Below are 18,256 nucleotides of genomic sequence, written 5' to 3' on the forward strand. Positions count from 1 at the left end.
GGGTGCACGCACGGAAACTAAACTACAGCTTTTGGGCGGGAATTATCAGGGAAGTAAATGAAGCCTCTAAGGCTTTCCACTTATTCACCTATAAGGAAATGTGCAAATGAAACACGGCATTCATGCAGCCATTTCTACATTCGTCTCAAGCCAACACTAGAGGGCGGAAGTCCAACTCATTCTTACTTCTCTTGTGCAAATGATAGTGTCACCCAGATGCAGAAATGATCCACGCCTTGCCTTTGAGTATGTGATGCTACGACAAAGAAATTAGAAAACATTTGGGAACTGAAGAGTATATATATTTATACATAATTGGTTATTTATAACGCGCTTCATACCCAGTGGTTTCTAAGTGAGGACCCAGGAATCAAACCTGTGTTGCTCCGTGACCTCTTGCTTCCAAGGCAAACGCGTTGGCCCTGAACTATCCCTCCGAGCTTAACAGTATCAATAACATGCTTCTCATCATTCAATTGATCACCTGCAGGCTTCTTTTTCTGCTATTTGCTTCTAGACAGCTTTAAACACGAAACCCATCAGATAGACAGAAGAACCTCTTCAGGGAGACACAGTGCTTTTGCCCACACACAGATGTGAGGATTTGCTCTGCACTTCATCATTTCCTTTGCTGTATTCTGGAAACGCAGGATGAAATATGTGTTAAAAAACATATCCGTTTTTCCTTCTGTGATAAAAGGTCAACTTCAAATGTAAAATAATGCATCCCTGGTTTAAAGCAAGAGCAGAGGAGTTGTTGGGCTGTACAAACAAACTCTGATCTAAGCATCACCATGGTAACAGATTATGTAGACATCAAAACAGTGAAGCATGACCAAATACATCTCAACACCTAAAAGGTGAGCAGCTTCTGGTGAGAACAATATTACAGGAAAAAACAAGACCTTGGGGAAAAAATGCAAAATAACATTTTCTTCTCCAAATTGTTCCTTATTTGTTTTAGGCCCACACACCACTAGCCTTGATGGCTATGGTATTTGCCATGGCCGAGGTTGGTCCTCTTCTTCACACTTCATCACTCTACGTCTTTATGGGGAAGGACCTGCATCTCCAGATGTGCTGGCAGATGCTTTCAGGGCACCACTGGAGGCGGTTGCCATGACAGCGGAAACAGTGAATGCCACATAAGCCTTCATGCCATTGGAGAATGCTGCTACACATTGCAGTCATGACTACTGCACAATGCTCGCTCTTCTTGCCGCATTGCTCTCACTACTTGCACAGCCGGCACACATCTGGACACTACCCTGCCTGTGCCTTTGCAACCGGTCGCTTGAGGCTCATCTTCCCCCAGGAGGAGTCTTTTGTAAAGAGAATCCCTATCTTTGGCCCTTCCCTCCTCACCCTCCTTCCTCTCCCCCAGACTGACAAGCATCAGCTTAGTCAGCCTTCTCTTGCTCCTTCTCCCCACCCCTGGCTATCACGTCTCCCTCTCTTAACCTCGTCCTGCTCCATATCCTCATCATCGCTGTCCGCGTACAGCCGTACAGCCGTACATCCGCCTTGTGTTCCACCTCCTGCAGCCCCTCTTCCTCTGGTCCTTCGTGTCATTCTCCTTCCCTGTGGCCACCTCCTCTTGCTCCATCTCCTGCTCATTTACCTGCAGCTGTAATGTTATGTTAACTGGTAAGATAGCACAGCTCGTTAAGAACTGTCTGCTGAGATTGGGGTGCGATCTGCAGGTCGCAGGTTCGAATCCTGGCAAAGCTATTTCAGCCCTTCACCCTTCAGAGTGCATTTGCACTTGAACGACCAGCCTATCGCCCTGGGAGACTTAGGGGTCTGAGAAACCTGACAAAGCAACATCGAAGATAAACTCTGTCGGAGCTGAAGGTATGCATTAACGCAGCACGCCTGTGGACACATGCCGCAGGGATGGCTCTCCATCCATGCACTCAAGAATGCAGCTACGGCTATGTTAAATGTGGCCTAGCTGCTCACATAGCCTGCCACACTGAAAACCCTGACGCGCCTCAAAACTTCAACAACAAACAAACAACACATAAACCGCACCAACAGCACACGAGTTCTCGCATCGGTTCGATATTCACACCAAAGCTCAGCGCATGGTGAAAACCGAACTGAAGCTGTTAACAGCACACCACTTTGCTCATTTTCCTATTCCCTCTTAACACAGTGATTGGTTTAGCCCAGAGTTGATAATAGCACTTAGAATACCATTTGTGCCAGACATATAATGCTACTTAACAGGAAGGAAACTAAGGAACAAAAACAATTGGTTGTCTGATTCACAGGAGGCTATGAAAGTTCTATGGTGCATCTTTAACTACTCTACTGAAGGCACCGAAGGAGGTGCTCCAGACACTTTAGCAACTATCCACCTGGTTGGCTTCCAATATTGCTCTGTCTCAGACTCTCAAACATTTGGGCACTTACTTTAATGAAAAGGTTAATTCCATCTGCTGTTGCAGCAAACCCGGGCCTCTACACATCGAGAACGGTTTGTGGTAATTTTGGGCCTGTGCCTAGCAAGCTTCACCCCAACTTTGTGTATGGGCAAGTTATAAATAAACTATCATATCATATTATATCTTTCCCTGAAATACTCCAGTCTAGACGTCCTTCACTCCACAGGCCTTGTGGTGACTTTGGAAGGGGGCACAGTGCATTCCAAGGACTCTCCGGGAACCATGACCACGGTGTGGGGCAGTTGTGCCACCAGAGACCGCATCACCTTCTCTTCTTGGTCGGCGTCTACTTCCCTTCTAAAGCAAAGCCAGGTGGGAATGAGAACATTCTGTCAGTGCATATGGAGTCATGCGCCAACCTTTTAAAAAAAGACGCCACCATTATTGGGTGGGTTCTGAGTGCCCGCACCTTTTAACTAATACATCCTGGGACCAGGGGAGTTGCTAGGTCTGGAAAAGACCCGGGGCTAAGCTGATGTCAGAACTGTTGGGACTGGGGGCTAGCTAGTCTTTTGGCTGTAGGTCCTGAGATTCTATCCGGGGCTACAACCAAAAGATCAGGGGCTATAGCCCCCTTAGCCCCCCCCTAGCAACGCCCCTGCCTGGGACTGAACCCATCTTTGGGTGGGCCCTCAGACTTGCTGCAGAATTCATACAGCTTGTTGCATACTGTCACAGTTTTCCCATCTGACGGCATGCAATGTTTGAGGGCAAAACCAGACCAGATAGCGTGGGAACGCCAGTCAAACTCTGCGGCTCAAGTTATCCCTGCCTGGCACCCTAGACTCCAACACTGGCAAGTTTGCACAAACTCTGGCGGGCTCCCCCTGTACTCTCCTGTACTCTGCCCCTATCCAAACCCCTTACATGCCCGGCCATGCTTCGGTGGCAGGAAGCTTCCTGCCACGCCGTACCTTAGTCTGCACACCACACTTTCTGTAAATTTGAGGCACCACGTTTGCCATCTACCGGCGATGTGGCAGCATTTTAACCACAGGCAAATTATTATTATTTTTATTATTATTATTATTTTTAATATGGAACGCTTCACGAATTTGCATGTCATCCTTGCGCAGGGGCCATGCTAATCTTCTCTGTATCGTTTCCAAAGGCAAATCATTTTAAATACATGCTAGCAAAGCACCAGTTTGCACCACAAGCTATGTTCACTCTCCAGGTTGGCAGGAGACCTTGCGCTTGGACGGTGCACATTTTATGCCACTTCCAAAAGGAAGAGGTTTTGCTGCCAGCACATGGCACTGGTTAGTTCCAGCACTCTGGCTTCCTGTTTTACATGCAGCGTCATGTGCTGTAAAACACAACCATTGTGCTCATTTATATTACAGCCCTGAATCGCACAATGCCCAGTATCTATAATTTATCCCGAAATACAGAAGTCAAATAAAATTCCTGAAAGTTATGGGGTTGCAATATAATCCGAAAGGCTGCGCCGGCGGGTGACGCCAAGATACCCTTGTGACCATTCCGCGTTGTTTTCATTGATGCAGTCTCAGTATTTGATTGTAATGCTTGTTTTTCTGTCCCGACGAGCCTCGCGCGTGTGCTGCAGGCCTGCCGTGGCCTGGCTCCCCAGGCTCACTTTCCATCACGTCTCTTTGCCCAGGAGATGTGTTCTATCTCAGCACTTCACCCATAGCAAAGCCTTTCACGGTTGGACACTGCTGACTGCAGAACGCAGACATGTGGGGGGCAGATTTCTGCTGGCTTTGCTGTATCTCTCTGCTGATTACACAGTGCAGGCGTGCAGGCAGCCAGCCGGCAGAAATCTTTCAATGCTACTGCTTGATTTTATCTGTTCTTAATGGCTTGTCTGTAACCTGCAAAGCAAAGACAGAGGGTCTTATTTTAACACAATTGCACAGAGGGGGTCCACTAGAGTTTGCTCTTCTGTGCAATCGGGTACCAGCGGTGACATGTTGGACATTTGCACAACGTTGTGGAGGGAAAAAGTGTAATACCTGTGACAGAGCCGGTTTTAGGCATGGGTGACCCGGGCGGTCGCTTGGAGCACCATAGCCCCTGTGCCACGACAGCTCGGGGGAGTCTTTCAAAGGCTCCCCCGAGCTGCTGTGGTGACGGCGCCATATTGAAATAAAATGCGTCACACTTTCGTTCGGCATCAAGCACTCCAGCGCGAGAGCGGGGTGCTTTCCATTTCAATAGAGTGCCGCTGCCACCCCAGCATGTGCAGTCTTTGAAAGGCTGCCCCATGCCGGTGTAGCAGCTGCGCTCTGTTTAAGTGATACACTTCCTGCTCCAGCACAAGAGCGAGGTGCCTTCATTTTCAGTAGGGCAGTGCTGCTGCACCAGCATGGGGCAGCAAGGTCGCCCGTGCTGGGGTAGCAGAGCAACGCCAAATTTGGCGTTGGGGCGAAGGGGTTTTGTTTACTTCCAGGCGCTGTCAGAGCAAAGGCCGGCCCTTCCTGTGAAAACTGGCGGGCATCCCCCCCCCACTACGCAAGCAGGTCAGGGGGGCAGGGATGGGGAGGAACGCGTAGGGAGCGCGCGACGTTTGACACGGTTTGTCCACTACGCTGTGAAAAAAAGTGCACCTTCCTCCAACAATTAACAATTGCAGAGATGTTTACAATATATTCCTATGGAAACTGTTTACGTTTTTGCAGTCTCTCAGCACAGGGATATTATAACAGTATCCACTGGTTTTACGCCAGCACGAAAATCTCTTACTGACATTAAACCAGGGAGTCCTTGCACGCGGAGTGCTGGGACAGGATTTCATAGAAATCCTGTCCTGTGCCCCACCGTCGCCTACAAAAACTTACAAGCCCCTCCCCTGTATTGCTGAAAAAGGTGCTAAACAGACATTAGCCTTGAACACCTGTTTTAACACCGATTTTAGCGATCCAGGGGACCCGAAAATGAGTCATAGAATCAGTTTGACACAGTTCACTGAAAGACACCAAAATTTCATCTTTGAAAAGGTTCAAAAGTGGACCTCAATCAACTGAAAAGTAGTCTGGAAAAGTTTGTAATTGATCCAGTATCCAGAGTTAGTGCCCTGATGTTGTTTCCTGGCAAGGATACAGTTAATTGAGTGTCTGATCTCTGTCACTCGAGGCGCCAGCCAGTGGGAATGCGCGCAGCTTACGCATGCGTGTTAGGATATCCCGCGCTCAGGCTGTTGCCGGTGCAGAGACTAAAGAGTGGTTTACAATGTTCTCTAGCTCCGTGTGATCATTCCCTCTGCACTGAGGTTAACCCTTGCTTTCCTCCAGTGCTCTTCTTCATGTCAGTTTTTACACGAAGGACCGGACAATGGCGACGAGGATGGGATCACAGTAAATGCAACCCGAGTGCATGAAACTTCCTGACACCTGAATCGCTGAGGCCTGCACAGGGACCATCACTCCCCACAAAGCCATAAGGTGAGCTAAATGAAGAAGATGCCTCCGAGCAGCAGCTTTTCGCTGACCTGGACCGTTGGACATGAATGATCAGCAAGTTCTAGGACCTCGCTGGGAGAAGTGGATAAGAAGATTTGAAAACTATCTGCACGTGCATGACGAAATTGCGCCCAACAAGTTTACCAGAAGGCTGCTAGTGAATCTAGTCGTAGATGAGGTAGAAGACCTCATACCCACGTTCCTGCCAGAGGAAGTGAAGACTTATCCAGGCCTCAAGAAAGCACTGAGTGCATATTTTGATCCTCAACTTAACATCGACCATGAAAGACACCTTTTCAACTCGAAGTGCCACATGGTGGGTGAATCAATAGACGCATTCACAACTCGTCTTTGCGAATTCGTGGCGCACTGTGAGTTTCACAAGTTCTCCAAGGAAGAGGCCATTAGACTGAGAATCATAGGAGGATGTCTGTCATCGTAATTTGGTCCGAGAACCTCTTGCGCTAGCTACCATATTGCAAATGACCAGGAGAGGGACCAGGGCAGAAGCACATGCTTTGCAGATTGAAACCTCCAAAGTGCCTGGAAGGAGCAGATATATCAAATATCGTCATTGGCCCCAGGGGGACCTGCTGGTAGCCACATGTCCAGAGGACTTGCGTCATCTGGAAGATATTATTGATTTGGTCTTCCATTTGCCCATCAATAAGGAGTGAAACATCCTGGATTTGGACGTGCGTGCTCCAAGTGTGGCCGGGAAAACCGCCTGGCAATCATCTGCAATGCTACACCTGGACGATCACCAGAGTACAGCTCTACGCCTTCAAACAAGAGTTCAGAGCATGCAGCAGTGGTCCAAGGGGAGACGCAAGTGCGAGGTGAGACCTTGTACGCCATGTGAGACAAGTGACGGGAAGGTCTCCAACTCAGCGCGATTACACCTACACGATGAACAGTGTGATGACCCTGCCCGAAGGCGATCTCAACCTACTGGTAGGAGATCACCAGGCTAAATTCCTCATGGATACCGGCACCACTCTGAACATCATGGGTGTGTCAGAATACTGCAAAATGGTGTCTCCTCCCGGGGGCAGCAAGAGGGGTGGTACAAAATCACAGGAAGTTCTCCACAACAGTACAATATAAAGAGATATGCACCCAAGCTGAGTTTCACATGCTTCAAGAAGAGGTTCCCGGGATCAACCTACTTGGTCGCCCCAGAGACATTGAGAAGGAGATTGCGGCATTAACATACAATATGCAGTCCAGGTTCTCGGCCAGAGTGGTGTTTCTGACCCTATTCAAAGGCATTGGGTGCCTGAAAGGAAGTCTGTGATGCACCACATCGATGAATCAGTACCACCAGTTGTACAACATCCAAGGAGGATTCCAGTGTACCTACAGCCACTGGTGAAGGAAGAAATCCAATGTCTTTTGAGTGAAGGCGTAATAGAACTGGCTGATGGCCCCCCTTCATGGGTATTTCCCATAGTGGCTGTTCTCAAGAGAGGATACCAATTAGATATGCATATATGTCGACATGCGCCAGGTGAATAAGGCAGTCGGGCGTGAGAGGCATTCCGGAATGCACCTGGATGATATGATCATCTTACTAAATGGAGCCATTGTGTTTTCAAAACTTGACTTGAACAAAGGATATAATCAGATTTTGATAGATGAACAATCCAGGTATATTGCCTCATTTGCCAAGCCGATTGGACTCCTCAGATATAAGAGACTTACCTTTGACATCTGCTCGTCTGCTGAGATATTTCAGGAGAGTGATTCGCCATGTGAATAACTGCTTCAACTATAGGGATGACATCTTGATATTTGGGGCCACGTTGGCACTGCATGATCACCCCATGCGTTAAGTGTGCATGACACTGATGGATGCCGGGCTGACACTCAAAAGCGAGAAATGTGTTTTTCACAAGTCGCATCTCAAGTTTTCTGGACACATCTTCTCACAAGAAGGCATGAGCCCGGATCCGAGCAAGGTTGCTGCCATCTCAGAAATCGCACCTCCAAAAGATGTCAATGAAGTCAGATAATCCTTGGGAATGGCCAGCTATTGTGGCCAATACCTCTGAGACTTTGTGACTACCAGTGCGCTCCTCATTGAGCTCACTCAAGCAAGGCAGACCATTCCAATGGTCACAACACTGAGAGGATGCGTTCGCACAGATCAAAAGTGACATTGGATCATTGGAACACATGGGCTACTTTGATCCGGATTTGTGCACAGAACTGACCATTGATGCCAGCCCAGTTGGCCCGGGAGCAATGCTGGCACAACACCAGCTGGGATGGGAATCTCCCCAGACTGTCATAGCCTACGCCAGTAAGAGGCTCTGAGAGGTGGAAACCAGATACTTACAAGTGAAAAAAGAAGGCCTTGCTGTCGTCTGGGCATGCAAACACTTCCAAATGTTTCTCCTGTGTAAACCATTCATGTCGAGACAGATCATCAAGCACTGGTAACCATCTACAGAAGGTCTCAATGCAAGATGCCCTCTGAATGGGAAGATGGGGCCTGACAGGATTTCGACTTCATGATCATCCACAAGCCAGGCAAGGAATGCAACCCTGCAGACTTCATGTCATGACACCCGCTACCAAGTGACTCCACTGACAAAAGCTTAGCAGAAGAATATGTTAATTTTCTCACATGCCATGGCCCTCCCAGGGCAATCACGTTTGAAACCATCCGAGATCACACGAAGCAAGACATTGCACTGATGAAGGTGCAAGAACTAATCCCATCTGGGAGATAGAGAGATCTGTACAGCACCAGTGAAGTACGAGAAACCCATCCCGCTGTGGAAATGCGTGCATTCAAGAATGTAAGAGAAGAACTGTTGACATCAGCGGCTGGACTCGTCATAAGAGGACATTGTATAGTAATTCCCATGTAGCTATGACAAACAGTCATTGATATAGCACATGAAGGTCACCGGGGAATGGTGGCCACAAAAAGAAAAATAAAAGGCACCATGTGGTTCCCGGGGCCGGATCAAATGGTAAGGCACATCATCAATAATCGCCACCTATGCCAGAGCACCTCCAGACCAAATAGATCAGAGTCCTTGGTGAAGTCAGAAATGCCTGAACAACTGTGGACTCACCTCTCAATTGACTTCTTCTGCCCCATTCAAAGAAAGTAAGTATTGGCTGATACAATATGATATGATAAGGCATTTATAACACGCCTATACACAAGTGTTTCAAGGCGCGACTGGGCAAGGGAGGGGGAACAGAGGGAAGACAGACAACGATCATACTAGGCGAGGTGTCATTCAGATCGCACACTGCATGGAAAGGGGGAATGGTAAAGTGTGGGGGAAAGGAGGAGGGGACAGTGCAGTACATGGGAGAATACATAAGCAATACATAAAAATATGGCCAGCAGGTGGCAAGTGCAAGGGTAAGTGCAGACATTGGGTATCAAGTGCTGGTAGTGGGACTGTAGGGATACAGAAACAGTCAGGTGTGCAACTGGTGGGGGAGAGGACCTGGGCTCGAGATCAGAAGGTGGCCAGGTAACAGGTAACTGTGCAGTTTCAGCCAGGAAGTCAGCAACGGAGAGGAGAAAAAGCAGAAGCAAAGAGAAACGGTTTTTATAGTCATTATGGACAGGTTTTCACCCTTTCCTCTGGTGCACCTCATATCAACATACCAGTACTGGACAACATTTTATCTGCATGGGGAATTCCAGAAGTTCCTAAAATCAGACAATGGCACACCTTTCAGCAGTCTGGAGTTTGCAAAGTTCATGCAGTAGATGGGAATCCATCACAGAAGAATGACTCCGCTAATGCCACAGGCCAACGGCATGATGGAGTGATTCATGGGCAGCCTAAAAAGAGTTCTCCAGCAAAATAAACTAAGACAGATGTCGTTCAATCAGGCTGTGTGCAACATTCTCAGGGACTATAGAAACTCGCCACATGGCATGACAGGGAAGTGTCCCTCAGAATTGCTCTTGGGGAGGAAAACAAGGATCATTTCGCGGATGAAGCGAGCGACCATGTGAAGCAGAGGAAAGATGTAGATGTCCAAAGGAACCAAGAGATGAAAGAGTATGCTGATAACAGACAACAAGCAGAAAGCTCTCATCTGGAAGTAGGCGATAGGGTGTTCGTATGCAAATAGAAAGACAGATTCGAAATTCGGTCCAGAACACCTGACGATATTGCATGTGAATGGAACAATGATTACCGCTCCTTCCCCCAGGAGAGTGGTTACTCAGAACGTCTCTTACTTCAAACTATGCAAAGAAGAGGGCCGAGAAGATCAGGGGGAGGATGGAGCTGCTGCATCACATGAAGAGTCAATGAGAGAGGGAGAGGATGAGCCAAGAGACCAGCAGAGGGAATGTTGGACCAGGTTCACCAGGTGCATTCGAAGGCCAGTACAACTCATTGAAGAGATCTGCAAGTGATTTTTTGGCAAGGACACAGTTAACGGAGCGTCTGAGCTCCATCACTAAAGGCGTCAGTCAATGGGAATGCACACAGCTTGCACATGGGTGTTAGGATATCCCGCGCTCACGCGGTTGCCGGCACAGAGAATAAAGAGTGGTTTACAACATTCTCTGGCTCTGTGTGATTATTCCCTCTGCATTGGGGTTAACCCTTGTTTTTCTCCACTGCTTGCAGCATCTTCATGCCAGTTTTCAGGCATGGACACCTGCCACCCACTAAAGGGCCCTTCAGCACACCTCACTGCTCTACAGAGCATTGGTGCACATTCTACTCACTTTTCTATTTCCAGTGCGCGTCTGCTGAAAACAGAAAAAAAGGGTTTCACTTACTTTGGGATGCTACAGGAAAGGTGCAAAGGGGAGCAGACTCTGGCACTAGGAGGTATAGTTTTTGAGGGTAGCAGTGGCTGGTTTGTCCAAACAAAAAAGTGACATGTTAATATTTGGAGGTCAGTAAACATTTGAACTTGTGACCCTTGTTTAGTCAGAGGTCAATTTTTGGGGAGTGCACATGGCTTTACTTGGCGCACACAATGCATTGGGGGTATCACTTTTTAGGGGTGTCAGTGAGGGTTCTAATGCAAAGTGGGAAATGAAAAAACAATATCAGACATGCTAACATTCTGTAGCCCATGAGAGGGAGCTTTCACCACAGAAACCATGAGAATGTATTTTTCCCCCAGGATTGCATTGAGGATATAATTATAGGGGAGGGTTTGCATGTATGCAATATAACAATACTATTATCTCTAATTTAGTGTATCTCTGGACAAGTACTTGGTACGGAGTTGCTGGAAAGTTCTGATCAAGTCCAAAATAATGAACGCAGCACAAGACTCAAGGATGGAAATTTCCCTCACAAAAGAGAATAGAGCGTTCCTGCCCTAGAGGCTTGCCTTAAGGAATGGGAAAGCTGCCCATGGACCAGTGCAGGCATTCACAGGACAGCTGCTTTTTATTCTAACATTCCAAACACTCGGCCTGTTACCCAATATCCCATTTATGGTTATGCAATTTGAGCCTCCAACCATGATCTAACACTATCAGCGGCATCTGAAAATGGAACTCAAACCTGGCCATGAAAAAAAGTACAGCTTGTGGGTTCAGGGTGTGATTACAGGAACCAAATAGTTGAGAAGTTTCAGAAGTTTTTAGAGATGACATAGGCATGTTGAACTATTTCAGTCACAGAATCAAGTTGAAATAGGGGACCGTTCCGGTGGTAAAAAAGGTGAGACAAGCTCCTTTGTGTTTGAGGGGTGAAGTAGAGCAAGGGCTCAGGAGATTATGTAAAGAGGGCATCATTGAACCCAATGGATATCGCCCATTGTTGTAAATCAGAAGTCGGATGGCAAGATGCGCGTATTTGTGGATTTGTGCTTTCTAATATTAACAGCATGTTGGCCGTTGTATGTAAGGTAAAATGGTTTTCGACTATTGATCATCAGCATACCAGCAGGTGGATTTGCATCCAGAATTAAGACATGTCACATCATTTATAACACTGATGGGTGTGTACCAATATAGGCATATGCTGTTTGGCTTGGCATTCACGAGTGCAATTTTCTAGAGCATTATGGAAAATCTGTTTAAAGGGACCAAGGGCATACATTGCTTTCAGGATGGCATCTTGATGTGTGCGTGGGTAAAAGAAGAACACGACAAGTTGTTAGTGCAGGCTTTGGAAACTTCACCCCTCAAACACAAAGGAGCTTGTCTGCATTCTGGTAGGGATTTGTAGATTTTTGTCTTGGCTGAAAATAAAAACATACTTTGGAGTTTCAAAACGTTGTCTATGACACCCATCTGACTGTGAAGGTGATGGTGGTGGTTATGGGGGTGGCAGTATTGATGTTCTGGCCACCACACACTGATGCTTTGAACTTCCAGCTCTTTGCTGCTTTGCCACTTATGTCCCTCTCATGTCTAACTGGGGTTTCCTCCTATTTCTGCTCAGTATCAGTGGTTTCCAGAACCATGTGTTGCTGTTTGCCTCTTTTTGGATGGTTTGTAATCTTTATCTTCTAGCTCATCACCATCAATATACCCACTCATTGGATGTGAGTGGTACTGATCATCAGTAATTTCCCATAGTCTGCTCCTCTACAGTGTGCGTATCTCCTGGTTCATCATGCTCCTCTACGCTATGCGTATGTCCTGGCTCATCATGCTCCTCTACATTGTGCGCATTTCCTGGCTCATCATGCTCCTCTACACTGTGCGTATCTCCTGGCTCATCATGCTCCCCTACACACCAGGTGCTGTTTCTACTGACTCATCATGCTCCTCTATACTTTGCGTATATCCTCGATCATCATGCACCCCTACATACTGGGTGCTGTTTCTACTGACTCATCATGCTCCTCTACACTGTGCAAATCTCCTGGCACATCATGCTCATATACTCTGTGCGTATCTCCTGTCTCATCATGCCCTTCTACACTGTGCATATCTCCTGGATCATCATGCTCCTCTCCATTGTGCGTATTTCATGGCTCATCATGCTCCTCTACACACTGGGTGATGTTCCTACTGATTCATCATGCTCCTCTACACTGTGCGTATCTCCTGGCTCATGATGCCCCTCTACACTGTGTGTATCTCCTGGCTCATCATGCTCCCCTACACACCAGGTGCTGTTTCTACTGACTCATCATGCTCCTCTATACTTTGCGTATATCATGGATCATCATGCACCCCTACACACTGGGTGCTGTTTCTACTGACTCAACATGCTCCTCTACACTGTGCAAATCTCCTGGCACATCATGCTCATATATTCTGTGCGTATCTCCTGTCTCATCATGCCCTTCTACACTGTGCATATCTCCTGGATCATCATGCTCCCCTACACACTAGGTGCTGTTTCGATGAACTCATCATGCTCCTCTACACTGTGCATATATTCTGGATCATCTTGCTCCCCTACACACTGGGTGCTGTTTCTACTGACTCATCATGCTCCTCTACACAGTGCGTATCTTCTGGCTCATCATGCTCATCTACACAGTATGTATCTCGTGGCTGATCATGCTCCTCTACACTGTGCGTATCTCATGGTTCATCGTGCTCCTCTACACTGTGCGTATCTCCTGGCTCATCATGCTCCCCTACACACTGGGTGCTGTTTCTAGTGACTCATCATGCTCCTCTACACTGTGCGTATCTTAAGGTTCATCGTGCTCCTCTACACTGTGAGTATTTCTTGGCTCATCATGCTCCCCTACACACTGAGTGCTGTTTCTACAGACTCATCATGCTCCTCTACACTGTGCGTATCTCCTGTCTCATCATGCTCCCCTATACACTGGGTGCTGTTTCTACTGACATCATACTTCTCTACACTGTGCGTATCTCCGGGTTCATCGTGCTCCCCTATACACTGGGTGCTGTTTTTACTGACTCATCATACTCCTCTACACTGTGCATATCTCCTGGCTCATCGTGCTCCTCTATATGCTGGGTGCTGTTTCTACTGAATCATCATACTCCTCTACACTGTGCGTATCTCTTGGCTCATCATGCTCCCCTACACACTGGGTGCTGTTTCTACTGACTCATCGTGCTCCTCTACACTGTGCATATCTTAAGGTTCATCATGCTCCTCTACACTGTGCGTATTTCCTGGCTCATCATGCTCCCCAACACACTGGGTGCTGTTTCTACAGACTCATCATGTTCCTCTACACTGTGCGTATCTCCTGGCTCATCGTACTCCCCTATACACTGGGTGCTGTTTCTACTGACTCATCATGCTCCTCTATACTGTGCGTATCTCCTGGCTCATCATGCTCCCCTATACACTGGGTGCTGTTTCTACTGACTCATCATGCTCCTCTACACTGTGCGTATCTCCTGGCTCATCATGCTCCCCTATACACTGGGTGCTCTTTCTACTGACTCGTCATACTCCTCTACACTGTGCGTTTCTCCTGGCTCATCATTATCCCCTATACACTGGGTGCTGTTTCTACTGACTCATCGTGCTCCCCTATACACTGGGTGCTGTTTCTACTGACTCATCATGCTCCTCTACACTGTGCGTATCTCCAGGCTCATCATGCTCCCCTATACACTGGGTGTTGTTTATACTGGTTCATCATGCTCCTCTACACTGTACACATTTCCTCCTTTTTCATCATGCTCTTCTACACTCTGTACTGTTTCTCCTGTCACATCATGGAGCTCTGCGCCATGTTTCATTTATCCTGGCTTATAAGTAGATTCAATCTGGACCTCTCATGCCTTGTGCCCCAGAAATATTGAAATTAACCTTCTCCTGCTCTTACCGCAATACCTGAGCATTTGCTAGTACCTTGCACAACAGGTACTGCTGAATTCAACACTTGTGCCTTCAATTTACCACACACAATTATGACACAGGTTTATTTCTGATGTAAAAACAGGCCTCCACATTCCCCTGGCACATTTAGATGTTCTAGGCATGTTGGCACACAATACTTTAATTAATTCTCCCATATACAAAATAATGTGATATGTGTAATTCATACACAATGGTTGCTGTGATCAGTGCCTCTCAAGTATTTGGATGGTACATACCTCTACAGCAGGCTTGTCCAACCTTTTTGAATGTGGGGCTGAAGCATGAACTTTTGGGCCGGAGGGCAAGCGAGCCAAAAGTCAACACCCTCACCCAAAGCAGTATATTCAAAATCGATGGTGTGTGACCTTTGACACAATTGCATCACAGGCAGTGATAGCCATGCAGTCATAAAGATGTGTCAGGGACAGTGATCAAAGGTTAGTTTGTTGTGATTTCTTCCACCAGTTTGTGATATTCTACTGACACGGTGGGGGCGACCGAGCGTAGCGAGGGAGATATAACGATCTAGGGAGGGTTTTTTTTCAAATATGGGGATGCAATGGTGCATTTTACAGCAGGAAAAGTGGCCAAAAAGCCATAAGTTTACAACCAGTTCTAAAGGGGAACATGTACATTCCATGTCACCAACAGCAGACAAGAACATTGTAGAACACAACACATTTTAATGATCAATGTGTCCTCAGTGTAAGACAGCACTGTCACTGATGTAACACATTGGCATACTGCTTGTGCCCAAAATATGCCTCTGTAGCAACATGTCTATGCTGGCCGTTCCCAATTTAGGCCAGCATTGTCCTGTACAAAGCATGATTGATGCTGCCTGAGCATGTGCAGTGTGCCCAATACATATGCCAGCTTATCTCTGTAGTACACATTCATTACTTCTGTGGTAATGAAAGAAGCATAATCCAATTCAAAAGATAAACTGTTGAAAAGCGATCACCCAAAGGTGAACCTAATTGAAGAAACGCAATGTGAGCCCAATCTAAAAACATGAAGGACTTTTTTGATTGCATGATTAGTCACTTGTAAAGTTGCAACTTGTAAAGCATTCAGCACAGATAAGAATAATTCTAACACTGAACATATTTTCAGTGTGACACTTGGCATTGTTTTTGCTTGCACAAATGCTCAATATCCGCTGGCACACTTGATGTGGCAATGCGGAGTATTCCAGATAGATGTCCATCTGTCAAAAGTGATCTTGATTTTGTTTTTATGCTCTTCAATCTTGAGAAAAGCTGTTCACAGCAATACGTGCTGCCAAAAAGTGCAATGAACCGAAGTGCATGATTAGACAGATTTGGGAAAGAGTCCCATGTAATGTATTTACTATAAAATGTATGTAGGGTATGTTCAGAAAAGGCTCTCTTCAGGTCACCATTACTTTGCATGTCAATTAATTCCATTTGAAACATGTCAGGAGCATTGGTGACATTAGTACCAAACGGATCTGCAAAAATCTTCAGCTCATCACTGTGCTCCCTGAAATCTGAAAATCGGTTTTTAAATTCATTCAAAAGATTCCCAACCAGTGCCGAATACTTGTCATGGTTGATGCTGTGAGCAGATCTGGTCATCAGTACCGTGAAATGAGTAGCATTTATTTCATTCAGCTGTTTCTGAAACAATTCCAGCTTATGAACAAAGGATTGGATGTGCTCATACAGCTTGTTCACAAACTGTTCCTTCCCTTGCAGTTTTATATTCAGGTATGAAAGATATTTTGTTATGTCAACAAGGAATGCCAAGTCATTCAACCAGCTCGCATCTTCCAAGAAGGTGACATCTTTCCCTTTGTTCGTCATGAATGTTTTAATTTCATTAAGCAGTGACCAGAATCTGGATAGTGTGTCTGCCCTGCTAAGCCAACGAACTTGGCAAAAGTAGATCACATCATCATGGTCTGCTCCCATCTCCGCAAGAAATGCTTGGAACTGTCTATGGTTGAGCCCTTTTGCCCTTATGAAATTCACTGTAGAAACAACCTTTTCCATCACATGCGTCATCTCCAAGGCCTTTGCGCACAGTTGTTCCTGGTGAATGATGCAGTGATGCGTGATGACATTCTGGGGAACTGACTTTGCCATTAAACTGACAAATCCATTGTGTTTGCCGATCATAGCAGGGGCCCCATCAGTTGTCAGACCACAGAGTTTGTCCTCTGGCAGATTGAATTTCAACAAGACACGTTTCACTTCATTGAAAATGTCTTGTCCTGTTGTTTTGCCTTTCATTGAACATAGGTGAAGTAGCTCCTCAACAATTTGGAATTCTTTGGTCACTCCTCGTACAAAGATTGCCAGTTGGGCGGTATCACTCACATCTGTGCTTTCATCCACCCCCAAGCTGTAAAACTGACAGGCACCCAATCTTTTCGTCAGTGAGTCTGCAATGTTTGATGATAGGTCATCTACTCGTCTAGCAATTGTCTGATGTGAGAGACTGATTTTCTCCACCATTGCTTGTTTGTCAGGGAATGCCACAGATGTCAATATTCCCAAGCAATCTTTGACAAATTCTCCATCGGACAATGGTTTCCCTCTCCTCGCTATGGCCTCGGTTATCAAGTAACTTATCTTGGTTGCTGCCTCAGAGTTCTGTCTGCCAGCTTTGAAGAACGACTGTTGCCCGATCAGGGCCTGCTTCAGCGAGTTTGCCCGATCAATCCTAATCTGGCCAATCAGGTTGTCAAATTCAGTGGCATGTTTTGTAGTATAATGCCGCTTGACATTGTATTCCTTGTAGACAGCTACTTTTTCCTGGCAAATGAGACACAAGATGTTCCCCTTTTGTTCACACACAAAGAAATCCTTGGCCCAACTATCCTTGAAAACACGACATTCAGCATCAATCTTTCTTTTCTTCTGATTCGCCATCTATTGAGAGTTGGGTAGGTTTTAGTCATATGAAAGCTACGTTGTCACAGGCCCATTACAATAAAATCAATTCAAACTTACTTGTATTACTAAGTAATAATGTTGTGGTTTTAATATAGGCAGAACATTGGGCCACACTGTCTGGCATGATTAAAAAAGCCTCACTCATACTATTGTCCCACAAATCTATAACAATGCCTGTAGAGAAGCAGTGTTTGGCATGTGATATACAAGTCAGTGGGGGTGGGTGCGGACACAGGCTGTGGCACCCTTGTGATGCTACTTAAATATGAATTAATGCAAAGGAATGCTCTTATTCTCATGTGGCAGGCAGCCAGAGGGAGATAAAACACTAAAATGCCACTGAAAAAATAGTAATTGCTCTGTCAGCTTTGTTCTAACGCAGATAAACTCAGAGAACAACATGTTTTATTTGTTACAGCGTGCTAGTTGCCAGAGTCTTCCAGCTTTGTAGTACTGCAAATTAAAGGCAAGGCTATTAACCAGTACACATAATGTCATTGTATAAGTGGGAAGGCGCAATTTCTTTCACAATGCTTTTATCCCAAAGTGTATATGACCATGACCAAAGCCCATGACCCCTACTTTTGCCTTTGGCCCCCTCTTTGCCCCTCCTAAATTTGATTCTTGATGACACCACTAGATTGACCAACTATGGCGGCTCATGAGGAGCAGGGGGCACAATTAGT

The 18,256-nt window shown here is 46.3% G+C and overlaps 1 protein-coding gene and 1 pseudogene across 1 annotated transcript; both read right to left on the reverse strand.

Annotated features, from left to right (window-relative positions):
• Positions 1–3,481: 3,481 nt before the first annotated feature.
• Positions 3,482–3,582, reverse strand: LOC138481857 (U6 spliceosomal RNA; annotated as a pseudogene).
• A 12,176-nt stretch (positions 3,583–15,758) lies between these two features.
• On the reverse strand, positions 15,759–17,546 carry LOC138480499 (general transcription factor II-I repeat domain-containing protein 2A-like). The gene has a single exon (XM_069612271.1). The coding sequence runs from the start codon at positions 17,544–17,546 to the stop codon at positions 15,759–15,761; it is 1,788 nt and encodes a 595-aa protein (XP_069468372.1).
• Between the last annotated feature and the right edge of the window lie 710 nt (positions 17,547–18,256).

Source organism: Ambystoma mexicanum, chromosome 5p (genome assembly GCF_040938575.1).
Source record: "Ambystoma mexicanum isolate Mex_15411 chromosome 5p, UKY_AmexF1_1, whole genome shotgun sequence".
Lineage (NCBI taxonomy): Eukaryota > Metazoa > Chordata > Amphibia > Caudata > Ambystomatidae > Ambystoma > Ambystoma mexicanum.

Coding starts and splice junctions, on each gene's coding strand:
- LOC138480499 (XM_069612271.1), bottom strand. CDS start 17,546: ATGGCGAATCAGAAGAAAAGAAAGATTGATGCTGAATGTCGTGTTTTC.